Here is a 22328-nt window from a genome sequence, read left to right as displayed (position 1 = left end):
GAGCTGATTATCTGGGTCAGGAGTGTTATGTAGGGAGATCCGACCGCGTTCCCTGGTGCTGCGTTAACACCTACAGCGTTACATCAGCGGTGATGGTGGTTCACGCCCACAGACGCCCCTCCCCCTCTCAGACTCGGATGGGGCCGGCTGGCCCAGGGCCCGCCTTTCCAGCCTGGAGGTCCGTTCGATTGGCTGTTGGAGTGAATTCTGGAGGAGGTGACATCATATCTCCACCCAGTCTGCTTGGTGTTGTTTCACTGCAGTCCTCATTATCATGCCTGCTTCTGAACTCTTCCCCCTGTTAAGATGTAACTGTCCAATTAAATGAAGCCATCTCAGTCTGTCGTTACAGGTTGGAGAGTCCGATAGTCCACTACTAAAGATGGGCTACTAGCAGCTCCAGGCATCAGACTGCCATTAGACCGCCATCAGACTAGACACTTTAAAACACACTACCTGCACAATAAGTCTTAATTGGCTTCTTATTTCAAAGCCTATTGTTGAACTATGTGCAGGTTGACTCTATTAGCGCATGACTTCATATAAGCGGGTGATGTGTTGAGCTTGTACGCTCATATAGGTCTTTCATAGTATTGATGTTCTCAGACATGCTTGTATCATAGGCATATGGTGTTATTTGAAATGCATTTATAATATGTGATTATAAATAAAGCTTAAGGATCTTTTTACATTTTTTTTTACCTATAAACTAATAAATAATAATGTCTCTAAATATTGTATCAAATACATTATACCTTTATTTTTGTTTCAATTGTTTATTTAAGATAATATTTATACTTGGCCTAGGGTTCATGTCCATAAATAGTGGAGACCAGCGATGAAAAATGAAAAAGCTTTTACCATTAAGGGATGATCTAACAATTACAGCATCACTTTAACCTTTAAGGGATGATTTAACAATTACAGCATTATTTTCACCTTTAAGGGATGATCTAGCAATTACAGCATCACTTTCACCATTAAGGGATGATCTAACAATTTTGTGATCAATTTCATTCATATCCACTTCCTTCCTGACCTGTGCGAAGGACTGTGAAGCTTTTACAGCCAAATCAACTCTGCCACCCGCAATTGTTCCTGCAAGAAATGACCAGACCTCCGAGATGAAGGGTCAGCCGCCCTGTGTGGGCAGTCACAGCAGGCCAGGAGCTCTCAGGGTGCAGACTGCATCTTCCACCGGACCAGCGCAGTTGTGATTTTGGATATATCTCCATGTAGGCCTACTGAGTATCCGACAGGTGCAGATTAGTGGTGTTAGACCTCGTTAAGAATGAGGTTTTAGGACAGGTGTCAGATCTTGTGTGTGTGTGTATTGTGTTGGTACAGAAAGATGCCTGTGGTTAAGCTTTTGTCGTTTCTGGACACCTGAGTTGGGATCATATGACTGACTAATTAGCTACCTAACTTGCTAACTAAATACTTACGTACAAAACAATGATGTCATAGGTCTCATAAAAGCAAATACGAGTTTTCTTCTATATCTTCTGTAAAGCACTTGTTGTATGTAAGAGTTGTATGTATGTATGTATGAAAGGTGCTATACGAATAATAATAATAATAATAATTATTATTATTATAATAATAATAATAATTATTATTATTATGCCAGGGTGTGTTACAGGAGCTTAACTCCTTATATTTGGCATCAGTTAATGAATTCTGTAAACTAGATGAAAATAAAAGTTGCAATTTGCATTAATGTCTTTTGTCTCAAAACCTGAGAGCGGTAACACACGTATTCAGTGAGTTGTAGATGCCGAGATAAACAGTCACAACTGCTATCCGGTCTCCCCGACATCATCTACGTGCTCAAAAGCTTCCATATCTCTGACTGTCTGAGACCCGCGTGGCCCCCGCTGTCCACGTGGTCTCTCTCTTCCTGCTGCTTTGCGCAACAGATTAACCGCCTCTCGTGTTTTTCTGCTGGGCGAGCCAACGGTCTGCGCCCTCGTGAAACACTGATCCACAGGCCGTTTGGACATGACATTTAACACACGATTTGTGCTGGCTGCGTTTCCCTAGTGTCACACAATAGGTTGTTATTACGCAGGTGGATTTAAGAGCCAATAAACCCATTCATCCTGTTTAATGTAGCGTGACAAAGGTTTGGTTAGCAGATAAGTGATAGAAATGTATTTGTAGAGAAATGTCACTGAATATTTATTTTTCTGTAAGTAGTGGCATTGAGACGGCGAACTGGAAATGTTTATGAAAGCTAGGTCAGGGGCTGACCTGTCATGTGAGATTTCTTAATCCACATTTCAAGATTTGTTTAGAGATTTACAGTCATACTTACATCTCATAACAATCGTGTATAAAGACCCCTGGCTGTAGAGGGAATGAAATGTTAAAACTGAAGCAAACATACGTTTTGAGGCAGCACTATGGCAATATATATGTTTTAATTGTTTTAATGCTCAGTTAAAATAATAAACAAATTCACATTCTGCCTCATTTTCTTCATTCAAATATGAAACTTTAATAAAACCATTACATTGAGTTCCTGGTGAATTTATTGCACAACACCAAGTAACTGCCATACTTAAAATGCTACTCTTGTAGTCCACAGCAAATTCATTTTGTGAATCAATTTCAGATTGAGATCTTTTCGCGCGGGTCCGCTCTAAATGCGCATGCGCGAATCAACCACAGTTCCCGTTACAAATCCGCTCCCATTAGCAGCGTGAACACGTTTCTGTCACGCGTCTCTGATGAACTGCGTGTCTCTGCATAGCGGACAAAATGGCCCGTAAGCTAGTCGCTCATCTATTAGAAAAACAGAAAGAAAAAAGCAACCAAACACACACAAAAAAAAGTCTAATGTGTTACGCATCCGGCTGTAATGTAACAGAACAAAGCTCGTATAATACCGGGGGGGTCGTGACCCCTGCGGTCTGTAGTCTAGTGGTGCCGAAGGTGAACAGGGCTGCGTGAGCCGCCAGGTGCGTGTGAAAAGGTGAGTAGGCTACTGCAGCGCGCGTGCGCTGACACGGGCCAGGTGAGTTCTGGTACTGCAGCGCGCGCGCGCTGACACAGGCCAGGTGAGTTCTGGTACTGCAGCGCGCGTGCAGACCTAGTCGGCTGGCTCGGGTCCAAACACATTCTGCTGTCTGACGTCTGGAGAAAAACTGCGCTTTGAAGTTTTCGCCTCGGGTGCTTTTCAGAAACTGCGTTTAGGTGGTTGGATTATTTAAAGCATTATTACGAAATGACAACAGTTAAGTAGATCTTAAGCGTTTTTTTTTTTCATGTCCCCAAAAGTCGTTAACCAGCTACAGTCTCCGATTACCACAGCCTGACGTAACTCCATAAAACTCATTTAAGTACATCATTTAAACAGTTGTATACCTGCATGTTAAAGTGGTGATCACGTGTGTCATATGCACACATGCACAGGAGTGTTACTCTCACACACACACACACACACACACACTCACACTCCAGCTATTACACTGCATACTTATAATTTCACCTGTAGTGGTTGTCATTTCTGCTGTAGCACACATTCCCAAAAAGCAGATTTAGCTTCCCTGCATAAGTAATTGGTTGAATAGAATCCAGTCTCACCAAACCCAGCAAAATTAATAACAGGTCCAAAATATGAACATTTCAAGTATAAACAAGAGTAAATACAAACAGATTGCTTTTAGCCGGTCTAATATCAGAGGAACTGAATGGACGGTATTTTATTTTTACCTTCAGAGGGAAAAAAAGTCAGACGTAGGTATGAAACCAGTCTCTGAAACATTAACGCTGGTGAATTGTAGACTGGATGAAATCTCCATTGCCTGACGCTCTCTCGGTGGCCGTGTCCGTGTCGGAAGACGTTTCCTCTCTTTTTTCAGCTCGTTGATTCGAAGCATCCTTGTTTCCGCGCAGCTGTGTTCCTGAGGGTTCTGCGTTCTGCCAGCGGTAACAGCGTGTGAGGTTGGCGACGGCTTTAAACCCTCCGACACCCGCACCGCTCACAGAGTGAGCGTCTCCGCTGAGGGAAAGCAGAGACAGAGGGAGAGCTCCGGAGACGGAGAGAGAGACGGAGACGGAGACAGAGAGAACATGGGCTAGGAGGTATCGGAGCTCAGAAGAACCTGCGAGGATGTATGCGTGCGCTCCAGAATCCAGAGGAGACAAGACAGTGCCATTCAAGCCACTCCCCTTTGTCAGGTGTAGCATCAGCCCACAGACTCCTAGCTGCACACACACCACACACACATGCACACACACCGCACACACATGCACACACACCGCACAGATGCACACACCGGCAGGAGCAGCCCGGCGATCTCTCCCGGTAACGGCTGATCGAAGCGGTTGGCATTTAACGAACGGCGTGCCGCGTGGAACGTAGCGCTCGTGCCTCCGCGCTAGCTGGCAGGCTGGAGGGGGAGGGGAGGAGTGAGATGGGGAGAAGTTCCACGCCATGGCGGAGAAGACGCTTCCTCCAGAGACGCTGATGCACGCCGCCCCCCCCCCCCCCCCCCCCCCCGAACCCCCACCTCTTCTGCCGGGAAGCGAGCGGTCCCTCAACTACCCTGCGCTTTGACTGCTGGCTCGGCGACGAGGACGAGAACGAAAGAGAGAGATGGAGAGAGAGAGAGAGAAAGAAAGAGACGGAGAGAGGGAGAGAGATGGAGAGTGAGCGCCGGTGTTCTCTTTCTTCGCCCAGTCTGCCGATGCCTCCTGCGCCTCTCTGCCCATCTCTGCCCCACTCTGCGGGACATGGGCTGGATCAGGATGGCGGTTGCGGTCAGACGTGGCGGGACAGGCCTTTAAATCCACCGTCCGCTCTGCAGACGCAGGGATCGCGCTCCAGCGTGCCAGACGAGCCTCCCACCACTCCGTCGTCTCCTCGCCGTGCTCCCACGAAGCCCTCGGCGTCCGGGACGATCGCGTCAGCCGTGGCCACGGGATACTCCTCCCCACCCGAGCACCATTCTACTCCACATCTTTGTTTTTTTTTCCTCTGCTTGTTTGTTTTCTCCTGATTTCCCGGTGCGGAAGGCGTCGTGTGGGAGCGTGACCGGCGTTCCAGCTGCTCACGTCTCGTCTTTCTCTCTCTCCCGCGAGCAGAAAGCCCTCGCCGCCTCTCCTGCTGCCACGGCTGTGCGCACGCGTGTGCGTGTGCGCGCGTGTCTGGCATCCGTGACGGTGCCGTGTGAGGACCGGGTTCGGAGTGGTCTGCGCTCCGTGTGCAGAGGGAGCTCTGCCGATCCGTCTGTGCCGACGCTGCCTGGTGACACGGCGATCAGCTGACTAGCGCTGGCATCCTCACATGTCCCCACCTCCCAGACTGGTGAGGGGTAACCCCGCCTCCGGGCGAGGGTCCTGGGGCGGGGGAGGGGTGTAGCGGCCTTTTCCTGATCTCTGCGGGGAGGTGGCGGGTTCTGACCAGACAGGGGCGTCTGGGATGACTGCTTACTCCGTCTGCAGCGGCAGGGCGGACTGGACCTCCGAGTGGACGCGCCGGAGACGAGGACTCCGCTACGAACAAAGAAGGAGGGGAGGTAAACCCACCAGGAGGGGACGTGGTTGGTGCGGCAGGTTCTGCTGCGGTGCGATTGCCACAGGCGTGGGTGGAGGTGCAGTCTACACCCGTTCCCTCTCTGCAGCCGTGTGGAGCAGGCACGCTGACCCATCACGGCTCGCGTGGTCTCCCTGACCTTTCGCCAGGCCTGCCCCTGTTCCTGCCCCCGCTCCTGCCCCCGCCCCTGAGGCGTTACCACGGCAGACAGACGGCCCACACGTGCGTCACACACACAGACAGCATGCAGTGACTCCTCTATTTCAGCAGAAATGTGGGGGAAAACGATGACACCCTTACAAATAAAAGCCGTTTTCTCTCCGTTGGTCCTTTATGACATACGTTATCGTAACCCTGAAACAGTCAGTAGATGCTACAATACGGATTCTCCAAGCATGTTAGTTTGTAGGTCATAAGAATCACTCACAGACCCCGTACAGCCGATATATCTGTACCACTGAGCACTTAAAGCTACTAAATGTCAAGTCCATTCCTGCCATGAATAATTGTTTGTGTGGGGGAGGGGGACCGTGGCAGGTCTAGTGTGGGGGAGGGGGACCGTGGCAGGTCTGGTGTGGGGGAGGGGGACCGTGGCAGGTCTGGTGTGGGGGAGGGGGACCGTGGCAGGTCTACTGTGGGGGAGGGGGACTGTGGCAGGTCTGGTGTGGGGGAGGGGGACCGTGGCAGGTCTAGTGTGGGGGAGGGGGACCGTGGCAGGTCTACTGTGGGGGAGGGGGACAGTGGCAGGTCTACTGTGGGGGAGGGGGACAGTGGCAGGTCTGGTTTGGGGGAGGGGGACCGTGGCAGGTCTGGTGTGGGGGAGGGGGACCGTGGCAGGTCTACTGTGGGGGAGGGGGACAGTGGCAGGTCTGGTTTGGGGGAGGGGGACTGTGGCAGGTCTGGTGTGGGGGAGGGGGACCGTGGCAGGTCTGGTGTGGGGGAGGGGGACCGTGGCAGGTCTAGTGTGGGGGAGGGGGACCGTGGCAGGTCTGGTGTGGGGGAGGGGGACCGTGGCAGGTCTGGTGTGGGGGAGGGGGACCGTGGCAGGTCTGGTGTGGGGGAGGGGGACCGTGGCAGGTCTGGTTTGGGGGAGGGGGACAGTGGCAGGTCTGGTGTGGGGGAGGGGCACAGTGGCAGGTCTACTGTGGGATGGTGGGTAATTGTTCAGCTCGTTGGGGTCGCCACACAAGGGCTCCCCTGCATTCTGGACAGGTGAGGGTGTTAACACGCCATATGTCCCTGTAATTTGCCACAATCAGCAGGCCTGGCCGAGCCACCTGGCCGGAGGCACTGTGATCCCCCCTTAAACCAGAACCCATCAGCCTCACAGCTAATGGGCACAGGGGGAAACAGGCTAGTGGCTTTGTAATTGGAGTTAATCAAATTAATGCAATTTTGAAAAAAAAAATGAAATGAGATGTTGTTTTCCTTTAATATAACATGTGCTGCAGTTAATCTGTTTAATTTTTTTAAAGATTTATTTCGCAGCTTGTGTGAGGGCAGCAGCTTCACAGGAACATTTATCAGTTTACGTTCATGTTGGTGTTTTACCATCCCATAATTTACAGCACTTAAGTACCATGCGTTACAATGAAGGCAGCCTTTGATCAACGGGACATATATAAACATGTGAAAGTAAAACAAAATAATGTTTCCTGTGTTTATGTCAGTGACAAGGACAAATAAGTAATTTTCATCTATTTCAAACAGATTGCTTTGATTTCTCCTGATTAATCCAGGTCTTTTTTGTGATTATTCCTGACTGTGTGTGTCTACCTGCTCCACGTGGCTATGGAGGGCCACATCTTCTCTTCACGTCTCTCTAGAGCCACCACTCCCAGGGCCTTCACCCAGGTCTTTTCTAGAACGTTCCACCATTAAAATGAATGACTGTACACATTTTAGTGGGTTTAGTGGTGAAACAGGTGTCTGCGGCAGACAGTTCTTGAGAATAACTAAATCAAGCCTAGTAATATTACAGAAATGTCACGACTCTTTTACACCATTAGCTTGAGCACAAAAGATGGTCCCACCTTTGTACAGACTTCAGAGAGACAAGACAGGACAGAACAAGATGACAGCCACACAGTCAAAAGCTTAAATATTTCTATATTGTTTTGCATTGTCTACATTTTTAATCCCCCCTGTTATCTCTCTCCATCTCTCTTACACACACACACACACACACATGCGCACACCTTCTGCACTTTAAAAGACACCAACCCCCACAATACACACACACACACACACACTCCAGCTCTTATCTGCAAGCTCAATCTCAGATCTGTCCCCTGCCCATCAGGTGTGAAGAGGTTGCCATTTGGCTGTAATTGGTGTTCTGTCACTTTGTCACTCTGGTGGAAAATGTGCCTCAAATGCAGTGGCGGCTATTTGGGCTCTGATGGCCATTCTTCATCTCTTAGCTGGAGTTGGCAGGGAATGCGTCCAGACTTCCACTCACACGCTTCTGGACACACAATAGGCTTCTCTTTTTAGCCCTGCAGAAATGGTCACTATTGATCTGTTTAGACATTATAAGATCACAGGACTACACACACAGCCTCTATAACGGCAGCGTGTGTGAGTGTGCTCAACATCAGTATCATAAATGGGCCCTGTTTGAAACAGGCTACTCACACACTGATTAGACCCCAAATCAGGATGTAGTATGTGACCAAAATAAATTGTTCTATGTGAAAGATATCCCGATGATGTACTACTCCAGACAAATATTCCAGCACAAGGCCAGGTCTGTGTATAGTACTGCGTCCACTCACGCAATGCTGCCTGCCTAAACCCAATCTGGTCGTTCAGGTCAGCACGCGAACGCCCCAAAGGTGTTGTCAGTATGCGGAGATTTGATCCCTCCAAGTACTGTCAGTACTGGCTAAACAGCCTTCGTGTCCATACGGGACAGATGTAAGAGTTTTGTGTACGCGCCTTTAAACAGGCGTGCCCACGCACAACCGCAGGTGGTGAGGAGGTCCTGTGTGAAAAGATCTTCACTAAAGAGTCTAATGGACTAGCACAACACCTGGTACATTCGTTATTCAGCAAGGCTCTCGAAGGTTGCCCGACTGTAACCTGATCCACCTTCGAGACAGAATTTACGGCCGTATCACCTTCTGCCTCTGGTTCCGAGCAGGTGTTCAAACGGCCGTTGCTTCACTTCAGAAATCAAAGTTTGACACTAACAAAACTTTGCAGTCGCCACGCAGAAGTCACTGATTAACTGGGCACCAGCAAGCAGCTGTCCTGCAGATAAGACACCAAACACAGGAGCACCTGTTTAAATATGATCAATACATTCATTATAAACCAGCCAAACGTGTTATCCGGTCGCAGATTTGTGTACTTACTGTACTTTTTTCTCTGCCCCCTTTTTCTCACACTTATTATATTTGGGGAAGGTGAATGTGGTTTTAAGGGAGGATTAAACACATGTGGGAAGAGAGTGGGCTACATGTAACATTCACATCACATCAGTCGTGTTTACCACAAGTTTATAAGAATTGGGTAAACTAATCCTGTCTACACACTGGAAGGCGACATTAACGAGTGTTATAAGCTCCATCAGTCCATTAAACGTTCATATTAGTCCGTGTGTTTCGGTCCAACTCCAAGCAGGTTCTTTTTGCGCTGACATGCCTTCCTGCAAAACGACAGTCATGACTTATTTTCACCACTGTAAAAAGCTAAATGGTAATACTACGCTGCCATTTCAAATGAATACGTGTGTGTGTACCGACGTGAAGTGGAAGTGAACGTTACACCTGACTCTGAACTCCAGGATAACTCGTCCAACACCATCCAACACCATCTAACACCATCTAACTCTGGCACGGGCGGAGCGACACGCGGTCGCCTCCTCGCCACGCGCCAACAAACACCATAAAAGCACAAGGGGGCGGGGGGAGGGGGAGGGGCCACTGGAAGATAAGGCGTGTTCTTAGGAAAATACACCCCCCCCCCCCCCCCCCGAGAAAAAGGGAGCGCGAGCCCAGATCTTTCTATTGTGCGCGCACCTGTCCAAACGCTTTTTTAAAAGAGTGCACGTGGGACAGTTTGGAGACAATATTGCATTAAAGCTTTTCAGACTGGCCTGAATTCACAAACATGTTGCACGATCACCTAAAAGCTGCGCATGCGCGTCACCAGACTGAGAGCCAGGTGTATTGAAGTCACCTGGACGATAACTGCAGTCCAACAGGCAAACACAATAACACACACAACTTCCTGCAGCGCAACCAGGCGCCTGATTCTCTTCTTAAAGCAGAAGTAGTCGGCAACAAACCGCCAGATCAGATTACCAACGACAAGATGAAAACCATGAAGACAGCTGTTTACCCCCTGCTCGCATGTAGAAGATATTCTATCAGGGTCCCTGGTATCAAGAACTGTTTAAAAGAAGTCAGGAGGACAACTATTTTGATGGATGTCATTTGGGCCAAAGCTTTGACTAAATTATATTAGAAGTAGTCATTCTCCACGAACACATAATGTGTATTATAATTGCTGGAACAGAGCTGATATTTTAATAGAGCTGAAGCATTATGTAATTTGGTATCAAATCTACGGTCTACTGATGTAATATAATTGCATAAATATAAGCCAGCCCATGTCTCCTGGCTCTACTCTGCCATCTAGTGTCCAGATAAACCTGCAGTAGGTTCTTCAGAGGGTGGAGTGGTTCTTCATCAGCCGGGCGGCTGGTGAACAGGATCTCCGCGTCCCGAACTGGTTAATACACCTGAAGTTTGTGATGGAGGACCTCCGTATGCAGTGGAGAACCCTGGTGCACCTACACCTGCTCGTTGGAGTGATGGACACAGTTGTGTGTTGTTCTCTTTCAGTGAACGCAGGTGAAAAGGCGCAAATTCACCCGTGAGTGCTCCCGCTTAGCAGACAGCAAAGAGCAGACGTTAGTCTGAATATGAATACGTCTCCAACTCCTCTCTGCTGTTTGTCTGGGTGGAGGCGTGACAAAGGACCGCCTGCTTCAACGACTCCGCCCTCTGAGGGAGGGATAGCGATAATAGGCACACCCCCCCCCCCTCCTTTATCTCTCAGTTGGGTTCACAACACAGGCGCCTGAACTCACACGTTACAAGGAGTCCTACTCCTCGAAAGACACACACACTCTCTCTTATATATACACACACACGCATATATATATATATATATATATATATATATATATATATATATATATATATATATATATATAATATTATAATTGCTACATATATACATATATATATACACACACACACACACACACACACATATGTGTGTGTGTGTGTATCTGTGTATATATATATATATATATATATATATATATACACACACACACAAACACATGTATGCGTGTATTAATGCATATATAATATATATAATTTTTGGGGTGGGGGTTGTTATGTTAAATACTAGGAGACAGTGGTGCACCTCTACGCCTGGCCACCATGTGAAGGGTTCATCAGCGTGTGTCTTTAAAACGAAGTTTGTCGTGTACACTGGAATGAGGTCAGACCTAAGGCTCCTCATTGCACGCGCTGATTATTATTAGAGTCCTTTTTCAGCCAATGAGCGTGGACGGGGCGTGGCTTTGGCGGAGGGAAGGCTGGAGACAGCCGCCCATTGGCTGTTTACTTTCGCCATTATATCTGTGGGAGCGGATAAAGGTGCACGAGCCAGTATTGAAGACTGCGTGAACTTACAGACTGCAAATGGAGGGCGGACAGTAGCAGCAGACTTGGTGCTCCTGCTCAGAAGAAGGAAGGCTATGCAGAAGGAGTCAGGAACCTTCAGGAACTTCAACAGAGCTGTGAAGCTCGGCAGCTCCCACACACACACTCACATCTCCACTAACTGCGCTCACACACAAACTTTGAAGCGCTCAGCGACTGTTGCACAAACCCCGCTGGAGCTCGGACACCGTGGAGCTCGGAACCGGTTCTGCTCCCCGGGCTACACGGTAGAGCCCCGAGAAACAACTTTCACAAGGCAAAGCCGCTGCACCGAGCAGGGTGAGACCTGCAGCCGGGTCCAGACGGCCGTTTTGGGTCTTCTCAGGACTATTATCTACTAAAGGAGAAGATCAGTGTGAGTTTTGCATCCTCGCTTGTATCGACCCGCTGGATTTCAGAGTGAAGTCGCCGCGATGGTTCAGAAAACCAGCAGCGCGGAGAACCCCGATCCGCTGTCCGCCGGGGAGTCCTCCGAACCCGGCGTTATGGAAGTAGACGTCGCCTCCTCCGGTCCCGGTTCTGCCGGGTCCGGGAACGACAAGCTGGACCCCGGGTGGTGCAAGACCCCCAGCGGCCACATCAAGAGGCCGATGAACGCGTTCATGGTGTGGTCGCAGATCGAGAGGCGCAAGATCATGGAGCAGTCTCCGGACATGCACAACGCCGAGATCTCCAAGCGCCTCGGCAAGCGCTGGAAGCTTCTGAAGGACGCAGACAAGATCCCCTTCATCCGGGAGGCGGAGAGGCTGCGGCTCAAGCACATGGCGGATTACCCGGACTACAAGTACCGACCCAGGAAGAAGGTGAAGTCGAGCAGCTCCAAGCCCGGCGAGAAGGTCGAGAAGGTGGGCGGCAGCGCCAGCTCCAAGCCGTCCTCCAAGAAGAGCGGGAGTTCCAGGTTCTCCAAACCGCACAAAACCGTCCTCGGGGGCGGTAAGGCTCCGCTGCCCGAACCGGGACCGAACTCCGCCGACCACCACTCGCTCTACAAGTCCAAGCCCGCCTCGGCCGCCAAGCAGATCCCCGAGAAGAGACCCAAGCGGGTCTACGTGTTCGGGGGCGGCAGCGGCATCAGCCCGTCCCCGGCGGCCGTGCCCGCCAGCCCGACCCTCAGCAGCTCCGCCGAGTCCGCCGACCCGCTCAGCCTCTACGAGGACGGCACCGGCGGCGGGGAGCGCGCGGACTGCGGCGGTAGCGCGCCCGCCGCGCGCCACAGGTACAGCAGCATGCGCGCGTCCTCGCCAGCGCCCTCCGCCTCGCACTCGTCCTCTTCCTCACAGTCCTCCTCATCCTCAGACGAGGAGTTCGAGGATGACATGCCGGACGTGAACTCCAGCCCCGGGTTCGACAGCATGTCTCTGGGGAGCATCGGTTCCTCCGCGCTGGACCGGGACCTGGAGTTCAGTTTGGAGTCGGGCGCCGGGTCTCACTTCGAGTTCCCCGATTACTGCACTCCCGAGGTGAGCGAGATGATCTCAGGGGACTGGCTGGAGTCCACCATCTCCAACCTGGTGTTCACGTACTGAACCACCAGACTGAAGGAGTTGTCTTCGCGAGTAAAAGAAACTAGAGGAATGCCACAGGCTACGTTTGTATAATAGGCTCCAAATGACGGTTCCGCCCAGGTGGAGACGCCAGGCGCAGCGCCACACAGCCGGACCTGCTGCCCGGACCTGGAGATGTTTGGTGTGAGAGGTGGGGATGTTCGCCCGTGTCTGGCGAGAAGACCGCGAGATGTTCATGCGTCCCACTCCGAGGAGAGTGAGATCGTACTGGTGGGGAAAACTCGGTCTGAACTGGAAAACTGTGATTGATTTGCACGTACATGAAGACAGACTCTGCTCGGCTGTTTGAATCAGTTTTACTGAAAGGGACAATTAAGAACTTTGTTCGAATGGCCATGTGAACTTTACTAAGATGTCCAGATATCGGCTGTGTTTGGGCTGTTTCCGTCATGGTGGATTTATTAACAAGGTGGGTTGACTTGAGGCAAAACATTTTATATATATAAAAAAAGAAGAAACGCATGTTTTGTGTCCTCTCTTGTATTGAGCTCTTTGTAAGACTGTGGACCAGTTCAACTAGGTAGGGTTATTTCATGGGATAGATGGCCCTATGGTTCCTTCTTAAAGGGAATATAATCACCAGCTGTTTTCATTAACTTCAGGATTCAAACACAACAAAAAAAATAAATCTGTGCTGAACTTTATAAATTCAGGACCAAAATTCTCTTGTTTTCCAGGTGTAAGTTTAGCGAAATACTCTTGTGTTGTCATCATTGTGTTTCCTTTCTACGTGTGTTCAGATGCCATTTTTTATATGGATGTATTTATATACTGGCCAAACGTTTTCCACTGTTATATTTGTTCTTGTCGGTCTCCATGGACACCAGTCTGTCTCCTTCTCCGAAGAAGGGCTAGAGTTTTAACTTTGATTTTTTTTTTATATTTAAATGTAGACTTTTGACACTTAAAGAGAGGAAACGTTCGATTATTTTCTCAGTGTATTTTTGTACAAATATATATAAAAGGGGGTGTCAATCGGTGTAAATCGCTGTTTGGATTTCCTAATTTTAAGAAGCAGGTTGGCTGGTTATATCAGAATCAGCCCCCTGTCCATGTTTACAGGTTCAATCTGCAGGCGTCTTAAAGACACACTCTCACTCCTGGACATCCCAGTGCAGCCTACATGTGCTGCACCAGGACTTTGAAAGGACATTTCTACATTTCACTTATGATCTTGCTGAATACACAGAGATTGTAGCTTTAAAAATGACCAGTTTCTTGGAATGGCGTTTTATATCGAGATGTTCGGTTTTAACCACTGGACGAAAAATAAACCATTAAGCATCAAATTGCCGATTTGAGTTCGCAACGATTACGTACTGCGTTCTTATTGTATTTCAATATTTAATCTTTTCTACTTGTCTGCTAAGTATAGCTAATTGTTTTAGTATCTTATGGCATGGTGAATAGATTTTGTATTTCCGATTCAGGTTTATAGCTGTTGTGTTTAAAAATAAAATAAAAAAAGATTAAAAATAAGGAAAATTGTGAAACATCTTTGTACAGTTAACTTTATTATAAGCAAAAAGATTGTGTGTATGTATGTTTCGCTAACATGACAGGCACTAGAGCAGCGGTCTTTATACACGTTTTCGCTTAGCTTAGTTACTTTAAAGATGGTTGCTATGGATTTTTTGTGTGTATGTGTGTGCGTGTGTGTGTATGGATTATATTAACTTTATTTTCATTCATTCTGTGCAATATGCTGTGTAGAAATCTTGTTTTGTCTAATCATGCCATAACACATTTTGAGAGAAAATCTCATGCCAACTAAATGTGTCACGTCACTGCCTGTCAGATTGTTAATATACTCCTGTACAGAACCTTTTTTGTTTTTTTTTCTTCAAGAAGGAAATAAAGTCAGCTGGAACTGAACCCTAAACACTGCTCCGAGCCTTGCTGTGTCTTCTGGTGTGTGAGTGGGAGGGGCGTGTGTTGCTTCACACAGGCGTGTGCTCTGGCCGTTTCTAGAGCACGCTGAGCACATGTCTCATTTCTTCTGGCTCTTCCTCTACAAAATGCACAAGCTGTCTTAACTCTAGATTTAATTTAGGGTGTATATGGAGGTGTGAGTGTATATTTGCTGGGGCACATCTCGTCCTCCTTATGCGCCTCCACCTATACTGTAGCTCGGGGCTGATGTGGACCAGACCGGCGCCAGCACTCCGGTTCTGTGTCACCTGAGTCCATCTCAAACGGCTGAAAGGTGATCCGTGATCCATTGTGTCTTGGTGAATTCAGATGCTGCATGTGTCTCATACTGTGTCCCCTCCCCCATCTCCAGACAGTCTGTTTTGAAGGAGGGGGTGTGTGTGTGTGTGAGGGGTGGGGGGTGATGTGCAGCTAAACCCTTCAAGCACCCCACACACCCGGCATGGCTTCACTGATCTCAGTCTCCGGCTCAATAACAGCACATTTAATACCCCACACGCATCTCCCTTCACTTAACGAATCATGCTGTTAATCTAAGGAATAACGTAATGGCCACACTGACTCACCCCCCCCACCCCCCGACTCCATTGTGGGAAGAGAACCGACTGTGTGCCTCCCCCACACAACACCATCCCAGAAAGACGTCTGATGGTTTACCCACGCTAGGGGTGTGAGACAGGCGGAACAGTGCCTGCCGGAGGAGGCAGGAGGAGAGAGAGGGGGAGAGAGAGACAGTGGACAGACACACAGTGAGAGTATTGTTAGCAAAGACTTGTGGGGGCGTGCCCGTTGTCTGCGTGAATGCATATTACATGACTATTACTGTTCACTATGAAAGAAAGAGTTTTATTGATGTATTTTTATAAGACAGCTTCCGGGAGGCGGTGGACCGATTATTGTAAAAAGAAGCAATGAGTGTCTTATTTTTATTGTCTTCAAGCCTTTTGAAGCCCAGTCTTATCTAAACTTGAATAACAGACATGCCACCACTCAGTTGGCGTAGAGCAGTTTTGCACCAACTGTCTGAGAGACTCTCACTCCTAGTATCCCACTAGATACTTCATCATATGTGAAATCTTATAACTCAGCAACAAATAAACATTTCTCTGTAGTAACGTTTTTTAAAATGGTGTAAAAAGGATTTAGCGTTTGACGGATCTGATCCCAGAACAGCATTCATGGCATGTGGGGATATAAACCCAAAATCAGTAACACAGATAATTACTTTTTATCAAAGAGTAAAGACCAAACAAACCTCACAGCTTTGGGTGTGTGTCAAAACTGCCTTAGAGTCGTGTGATACACTATCATCGTTCATACTATAGAGTCCTGTTGCCCGAGGACTTGTAGCTGGATCTGATCAGTATCACGTGTGTTAACATAAACATGTGGTCACACTGTCCACCACCACCACCACCACCACACCACTGCCTCCCAAAAGAAGAAATCCATAAATATATTTCAAATAAATACATCTTTGAAAACAAAAATGTTTTTTTCATGGACATGCAGTTGAATAGGGGGTCATGATTGAAGGATGAGACAACTGTAGTTACAGGATGATTTATGGAGTGTCGTATGTACTTGGAATATGAAGGAAACGAACAAAGAATAACCATAATGCTGTTTGTTTTGCTGTGTAAATACAAACAAATGAATAAATATATATGTAAATTTAACGTAATGTAGAAGTAACAACGGAAAGCAACATGGGCACAAATTAGTTTGTTAGCCTTATTACATAATGACTTTTTATGTCATTATTGATATTAGACTATTAAGTTTCCCTATAAATAAATAAGATACATACAGGGTATTCAAAACCTAACTAAAGTTTTTAGGGCTATGATTATTTTTGTACATTCCAGCTCTGCCTTCTAATTTGTTTATCTAGCGAGCAGCAAGGTTTCATGTAAACAATAACTTTGTCGCCCTAGTGGTATAACAGGGAAATACATGCAATTACATATGAGTTATGTGCCATCATTCCAAGACTTTCTGAGCAGATACGAAAGACACAAAGCCTCATATCACCCAAATATACAAATTCATTGCTTTTAGAATAGAACAGAATACTGTGCGAAGGTTTACAACTTCTGCCCAGTTCAATCAATGAGTACACTAAATTATTCACGCATTCGTCCTCACATCAAAATGCACATTATAAGATATACAGTGTAAATTCTGCCAAACACATATAGGACCTGCTAGGAATGATCCATCTCAAGTGGTCCGTTATTACCACAGCACAATGAAGCTCGTGGGAAGAGTTAATTGAGTTGCATGCAATTACACAAGGTTTTCCCCTGACTCTGATAGAGCTCACACACACAGACACACAGACACACAGACACACACACACACACACACACACACACACACACACACACACACACACACACACACGCACACAGACACACAGACACACACACACACACACACACACACACACACACACACACACACACACACACACACACAAGTGTCTTATTGTGTAGCCTACTTGAAACCTTTCTTGTTCCTCGCTAACAACATTCAACAACTTTCATAAAGGGGCGTCATTTGCGTCCCTCGGTCACATTTCATTACATATATTAACACAGTCCCCATGGACCAGCGGTGTGTTCTTGATATTATGTAATTACAGATACAAACAAATCTGATTTTTATTTGATCATCTCATCTACCGGAGATGAGCTGCAAACGAGGTGGTGAGTTAAAGGATTCGCACGAAACTCTAGATGCAATTTCAGAGCCCTTGAATTTCTTATATTTTATGATCACAAACACGAGTCTGACGAGAGAAGTTTCCTCTTCATTCCGTTTTTTCTGCCATAAAGTTGAAGCACGTTGCGTCTCATATCTGGCAGCTGCATCACATCCCGACGTTAATATAGAAATATCTCACTTTCATAGTGTTTTGTCGATTTCTTTTTAAATGTTTAATTCTTTTATAGTTGAAAATTGCCTTCCGTATTTACTTTAACGTTAATTAGTTAATAAAAAAGTCTGTGTCGACAGAAAGTCGCATTTTTAGGACTTTGGGGAAGTATGACTATTTTGTGCATGCGTCGAATAAAATATCGAGCAAATCACAATTAAATCGCAGCCAATACTCAAATCCAGGAGGATGAAATGTGTTTTCTGCGAACTTCCAGTCTTTTGTAGTTTAGTTGTGTATGTGTGTGTGTGTGTGTGTGTGTGTGTGTGTGTGTGGAGGGCGGGACTCAAAGTGAGATGAACAAGGCGCGGCTGCGGAGCCCCTCACACGTGCAGACAAAGGGAGCATCAACACTACCCAACACACTGACTAACTTCACCCTGGACACCACCGCACACCTCCAGCCACACACTCAGGTGAGCTTCTGACTCTGCACACATCATGGTTCTCCAAACGAGAACTGGTTTGTACGTTTGATTCTTCTGTTGTGGAAAGTTCTCAGAGAGTTGGTGCGTCAGCTCGCAAAGTTGAACAAAAGCAGGAGATCTTTGTTGGTGGTGGAGATCTGAGTTGGGATGCTCGGTTCTCCATCAACACCAGCAGAATTATCAACACCAACCCAGTGCATGTGTTTAATATTCAAAACTTAAGATGTTTTTATCGCTGTCTCTTTGTGGTAGTTCATTACGCACCAGTACATCGCTGTCAAAAGTTGATTGTCGAGAGGAAGTTCGCCGAAAAATATATATAAAGAATATATTTTTTTCTCGCAAATAAACAGCAGATAACTTATAGCTTACAGAAAAAGCGCAGACATGAAAAGCTTTCGAATAATGTCGCAGTAACAACGTACCAAACATCTCCACTTATGGTGAAGCTGCTGGTGAAACGTCTCATTTTGGTGTATAATGAATAAAAACACGCGTATATACATTATTCCTGTGTGCAATCTGCGTGTTTTTGTGGAGAGTCACGCAACAGGACACGGACGGGGGAAATGTCCAGACGCGCGAGCGAGCAACAGGTATTCGGGACCTGGACCCGGTCCTTTGTTAGGGGACGTGGGCTCGCGCGTCTCCCCTTTGTTCTGCACCGCCTGCATGCGCGTGAGGACGTGAACCGGGCCGAAACGCGCGAGCTGCACGGTGTGTTCTCATAACCAAACATAGCAGCTCAACTCCAGCATTATCGCCCGTGTTGATCAAAATAGATCAATTAGATGGCAAAAATGCACCAGAGTCTTTGTACTTTTAAGAACAATGCAGCACGGTGTGGTCGTTTAGAAACACGGATAAAGTTCTGCTGTGTGTGTTTTTAAAAGGTTAGATACATAATACTTTGCTTAAAAAGAAATATCTAAAATATTATGCTTCCTATCATTATACCACGTTTTCTAACTAGGTCCATTTCCAGTAACAGGTTTTTATTGCTTTGTTAAACTATGTAGTGCGTCTATAGGACTAACACTACACAGAGGTTATGATACTTCCAAGATAACATTGGAAGAGCTGTACGCTACTTTTAATTCTACAGGTAAAGTTTATTACCTCTTAAGTACAAATTTTTTTCCAGTTTTTAAAATTCGTAAACAGTAACCTATCTTTCTCCGAAAGATGCTCGAATTCCTTAAACTTTTTTTTGTTTTCTTTTTGGAAGTTTTTGGATTAAACTTAAATAACTTTGTAACTGGAATCTTAAAATAGTCATCAAAAATATTTACCCAAATAGTAAAAAAAAAACCGGCTATCTTTATCAGGGAGGCCTCGAACACACACAACATTTCAAACTCGTAAGTATTTGATCTAACACACACGGCAGCTGTAAATGTGCATGCCGTAGCCCGTGTGATGGAGTGAGATGTTCCCTGTACGGCATCCTTCACGTTTGTATCTGTGTGTTGCAGGTATGTGCACGGAACACCAAACTCCATCGGCACCGGGACGCGCGCGCTGCACGCGGCTATTTAGAAGATGGAGATTTTTGCAACGCTACGATGTCAGGATTACCCGCAAATATCATTGGCCGACACTGGAATATTGCTTTGCCTTGGGATTACTTCACTATTTCTGAGGAAATTATGCGCTTTTTAAGATTTCTTCAATGTAAAGAACATTGTAAGTATATTGTATTATTGATTAATGGATTTTATTTGACTGCTTTAAATGTTTTTGTTCCTATCAGGAACCCTAACGGGGTATTGTATAACCTAAGGGGGTAACTGTTACTTTTCTAACAACTGGTAAAATTAATATAACGCCGCGGTAGAGTGAACACTGGTGTCATTTGGGCCCTGGTGTTAAGGCCCTGGTGTTAAGACCCTGGTGTTAAGGCCCTGGTGTTAAGGTCCTGGTGTTAAGGTCCTGGTGTTAAGGCCCTGGTGTTAAGGTCCTGGTGTTAAGGCCCTGGTGTTAAGGCCCTCGTCTGCAGCGTGTATTTATGTTTCAGCAAATAAAAACATCGCCAACACAGTAAATAGCAGTAGAATATAATGACTGACTAGAAAGTGAAAATGAGTGAAGTTGTAACGGGTAAACAGTTAGATATAGCTACATGTCTGAGGCGTTTGGTGTGATTAAGACGCTAAGATAATATTGCCATATTTATTTCAGAGCTGTCATGTTTTTCAGCAGTAGCCGAGCTGGACAGCGTCTCGGGTCAGTCAGGGAACCGGGCCCTGGGTTCCTCGGTTCCTCTCGGGATAATATACAGCATCTCGAGTTAGTTCATCACACCAGAAGATTGTGCTCGGATCGCGCTGTGTGCTCTGACATGCACCGAGGACACAGTGAGCGCGGTGAAGTGTCTCGCCTTACAGCGTCCACCCATGATGTCATTACGAGCCAATCAAAGGCGAGCGGGAGCTTTCGCGCGCAGGCAGCGACCACCCACCGCCCCCCTTGGTGCCAGCGCACACGTGTTCGCCACGCGGACGGCGGCAGTGAGCGCGCGCAGAGATGATGAAATGCAGCGTATGCGCTGCAGCGGTAGATGTAGGCGCGCGCATGGAAGAGGATGCGCGAGGTGTTGTTGCAAGTGTGGACTTAGAGCTGCATATGTTTACAGATGTTTGTAATAAATAATAAATTATTAATATATATATACATATATATGACTGTGAAGACAGGAAAGACTCAATAGTTGATTATAGATTGATTATATTGATTATAGGTTGATTATATTGATTATAGGTTGATTATATTGATTATAGATTGATTATATTGATTATAGGTTGATTATATTGATTATAGGTTGATTATATTGATTATAGATTGATTATATTGATTATAGGTTGATTATATTGATTATAGATTGATTATATTGATTATAGGTTGATTATATTGATTATATTGATTATAGGTTGATTATAGGTTGATTATATTGATTATAGGTTGATTATATTGATTATATTGATTATAGGTTGATTATAGGTTGATTATATTGATTATAGATTGATTATATGTGTCTCAATGACAAGGATCACACGCTGTCTATGCAGTGACCTCACGTTCAGGGATGAGTCACACAGGAATCTGCAGACGGTGGCAAATGATTTCACCAGCAGCCTGTGAGCAGAGCTGGACATGGGACGCAGGACGGGGGACGCAGGACGTGGGACGCAGGACAGGGGACGCGGGACGCAGGATGTGGGACGGGGGACGCAGGACGGGGGACGAGGGACGGGGGACGCAGGACGGGGGACGCAGCAACAGCCCACGTGTGCAATGCTTCCTCCACTTCTTCCCCCATCTGCCTGTTGCGGCGTCTTGCGCTGTTGTTGCCGGTTGCCACGGCGATCGTGTGTCCGGAAGCGTGCGTCCTGAGGTTGGGCGAGGTCCCGCCGGGCTGGTCTGCGTCCCGCGGCCGCTACGAGCCGAGAGGACGCTTCCTTCAGGACCTGTAGGAGTCCCACCGCCTCTACGCCCTTCTGTGCAGTGTGCTCTGTGTTCAGGAGAGTTTCTTCTTTTAGCTGAATAAAAACAGAACAAGGGTGTGTGGACCTCCTGGACATGAGAGGAGAGGTGTTGTAGCAGTGTCTGCACTGACCGTGTGTAGATGTTGTGTGAACCAACCAGCAGCGCTGTGTCTCTGTTCCTCTGTTCCTTTGTTTGTAGGCCCTTGTGGGTGGAGTAAGACTGTGGGCTGGTGTGCAGTCTGTTATAGGCCCATTACTGCACCAGCTTCACCATGAGATTTTGACTGGGGGGGGGATTCAGAATCGTTGGTGGTTAAACTCCCCGCAGCTACAGACACAGCAGGGGCATCGCTATGGAGACAGCATCACAGCCGTGACCTGCTGCACAGGGGTCGTCTCAGTGCAGTGTGTAGTGGAGAAATACACTGGAGAACGAGAGGCTGAGAGACATGGGTGGTGTAGGGTGAGAGATGTGGGTGGTGTAGGGTGGAGGAGGGTGAGAGTCGTGGGTGGTGTAGGGTGAGAGATGTGGGTGGTGTAGGGTGGAGGAGGGTGGAGGAGGGTGAGAGTCGTGGGTGGTGTAGGGTGAGAGATGTGGGTGGTGTAGGGTGGAGGAGGGTGGAGGAGGGTGAGAGTCGTGGGTGGTGTAGGGTGAGAGATGTGGGTGGTGTAGGGTGGAGGAGGGTGG

The 22328-nt window shown here is 47.2% G+C and overlaps 1 protein-coding gene and 1 long non-coding RNA gene across 2 annotated transcripts in view; both read left to right on the top strand.

Annotated features, from left to right (window-relative positions):
* The first annotated feature begins 11217 nt into the window (after positions 1-11217).
* On the top strand, positions 11218-14729 carry sox4b (SRY-box transcription factor 4b). Its single transcript, XM_076995589.1, has one exon. It carries the CDS (start codon positions 11703-11705, stop codon positions 12813-12815), a length of 1113 nt encoding a protein of 370 aa, XP_076851704.1. The 5' UTR covers positions 11218-11702; the 3' UTR covers positions 12816-14729.
* A 2752-nt stretch (positions 14730-17481) lies between these two features.
* Positions 17482-22328, top strand: part of LOC143503260 (uncharacterized) — a 46716-nt gene continuing 41869 nt past the window's right edge. Inside the window, exons 1-3 of the long non-coding RNA XR_013127192.1 lie at positions 17482-17497; positions 18006-18143; positions 19631-19841. This is a non-coding gene — a long non-coding RNA (uncharacterized LOC143503260). The remainder of the gene's footprint in view (positions 17498-18005; positions 18144-19630; positions 19842-22328) is intronic.

The sequence above is a fragment of the Brachyhypopomus gauderio genome, unplaced genomic scaffold (genome assembly GCF_052324685.1).
Source record: "Brachyhypopomus gauderio isolate BG-103 unplaced genomic scaffold, BGAUD_0.2 sc221, whole genome shotgun sequence".
Lineage (NCBI taxonomy): Eukaryota > Metazoa > Chordata > Actinopteri > Gymnotiformes > Hypopomidae > Brachyhypopomus > Brachyhypopomus gauderio.
Note: the sequence above shows the minus strand (reverse complement) of the source record. Positions and strands in the feature narration are given on the sequence as shown.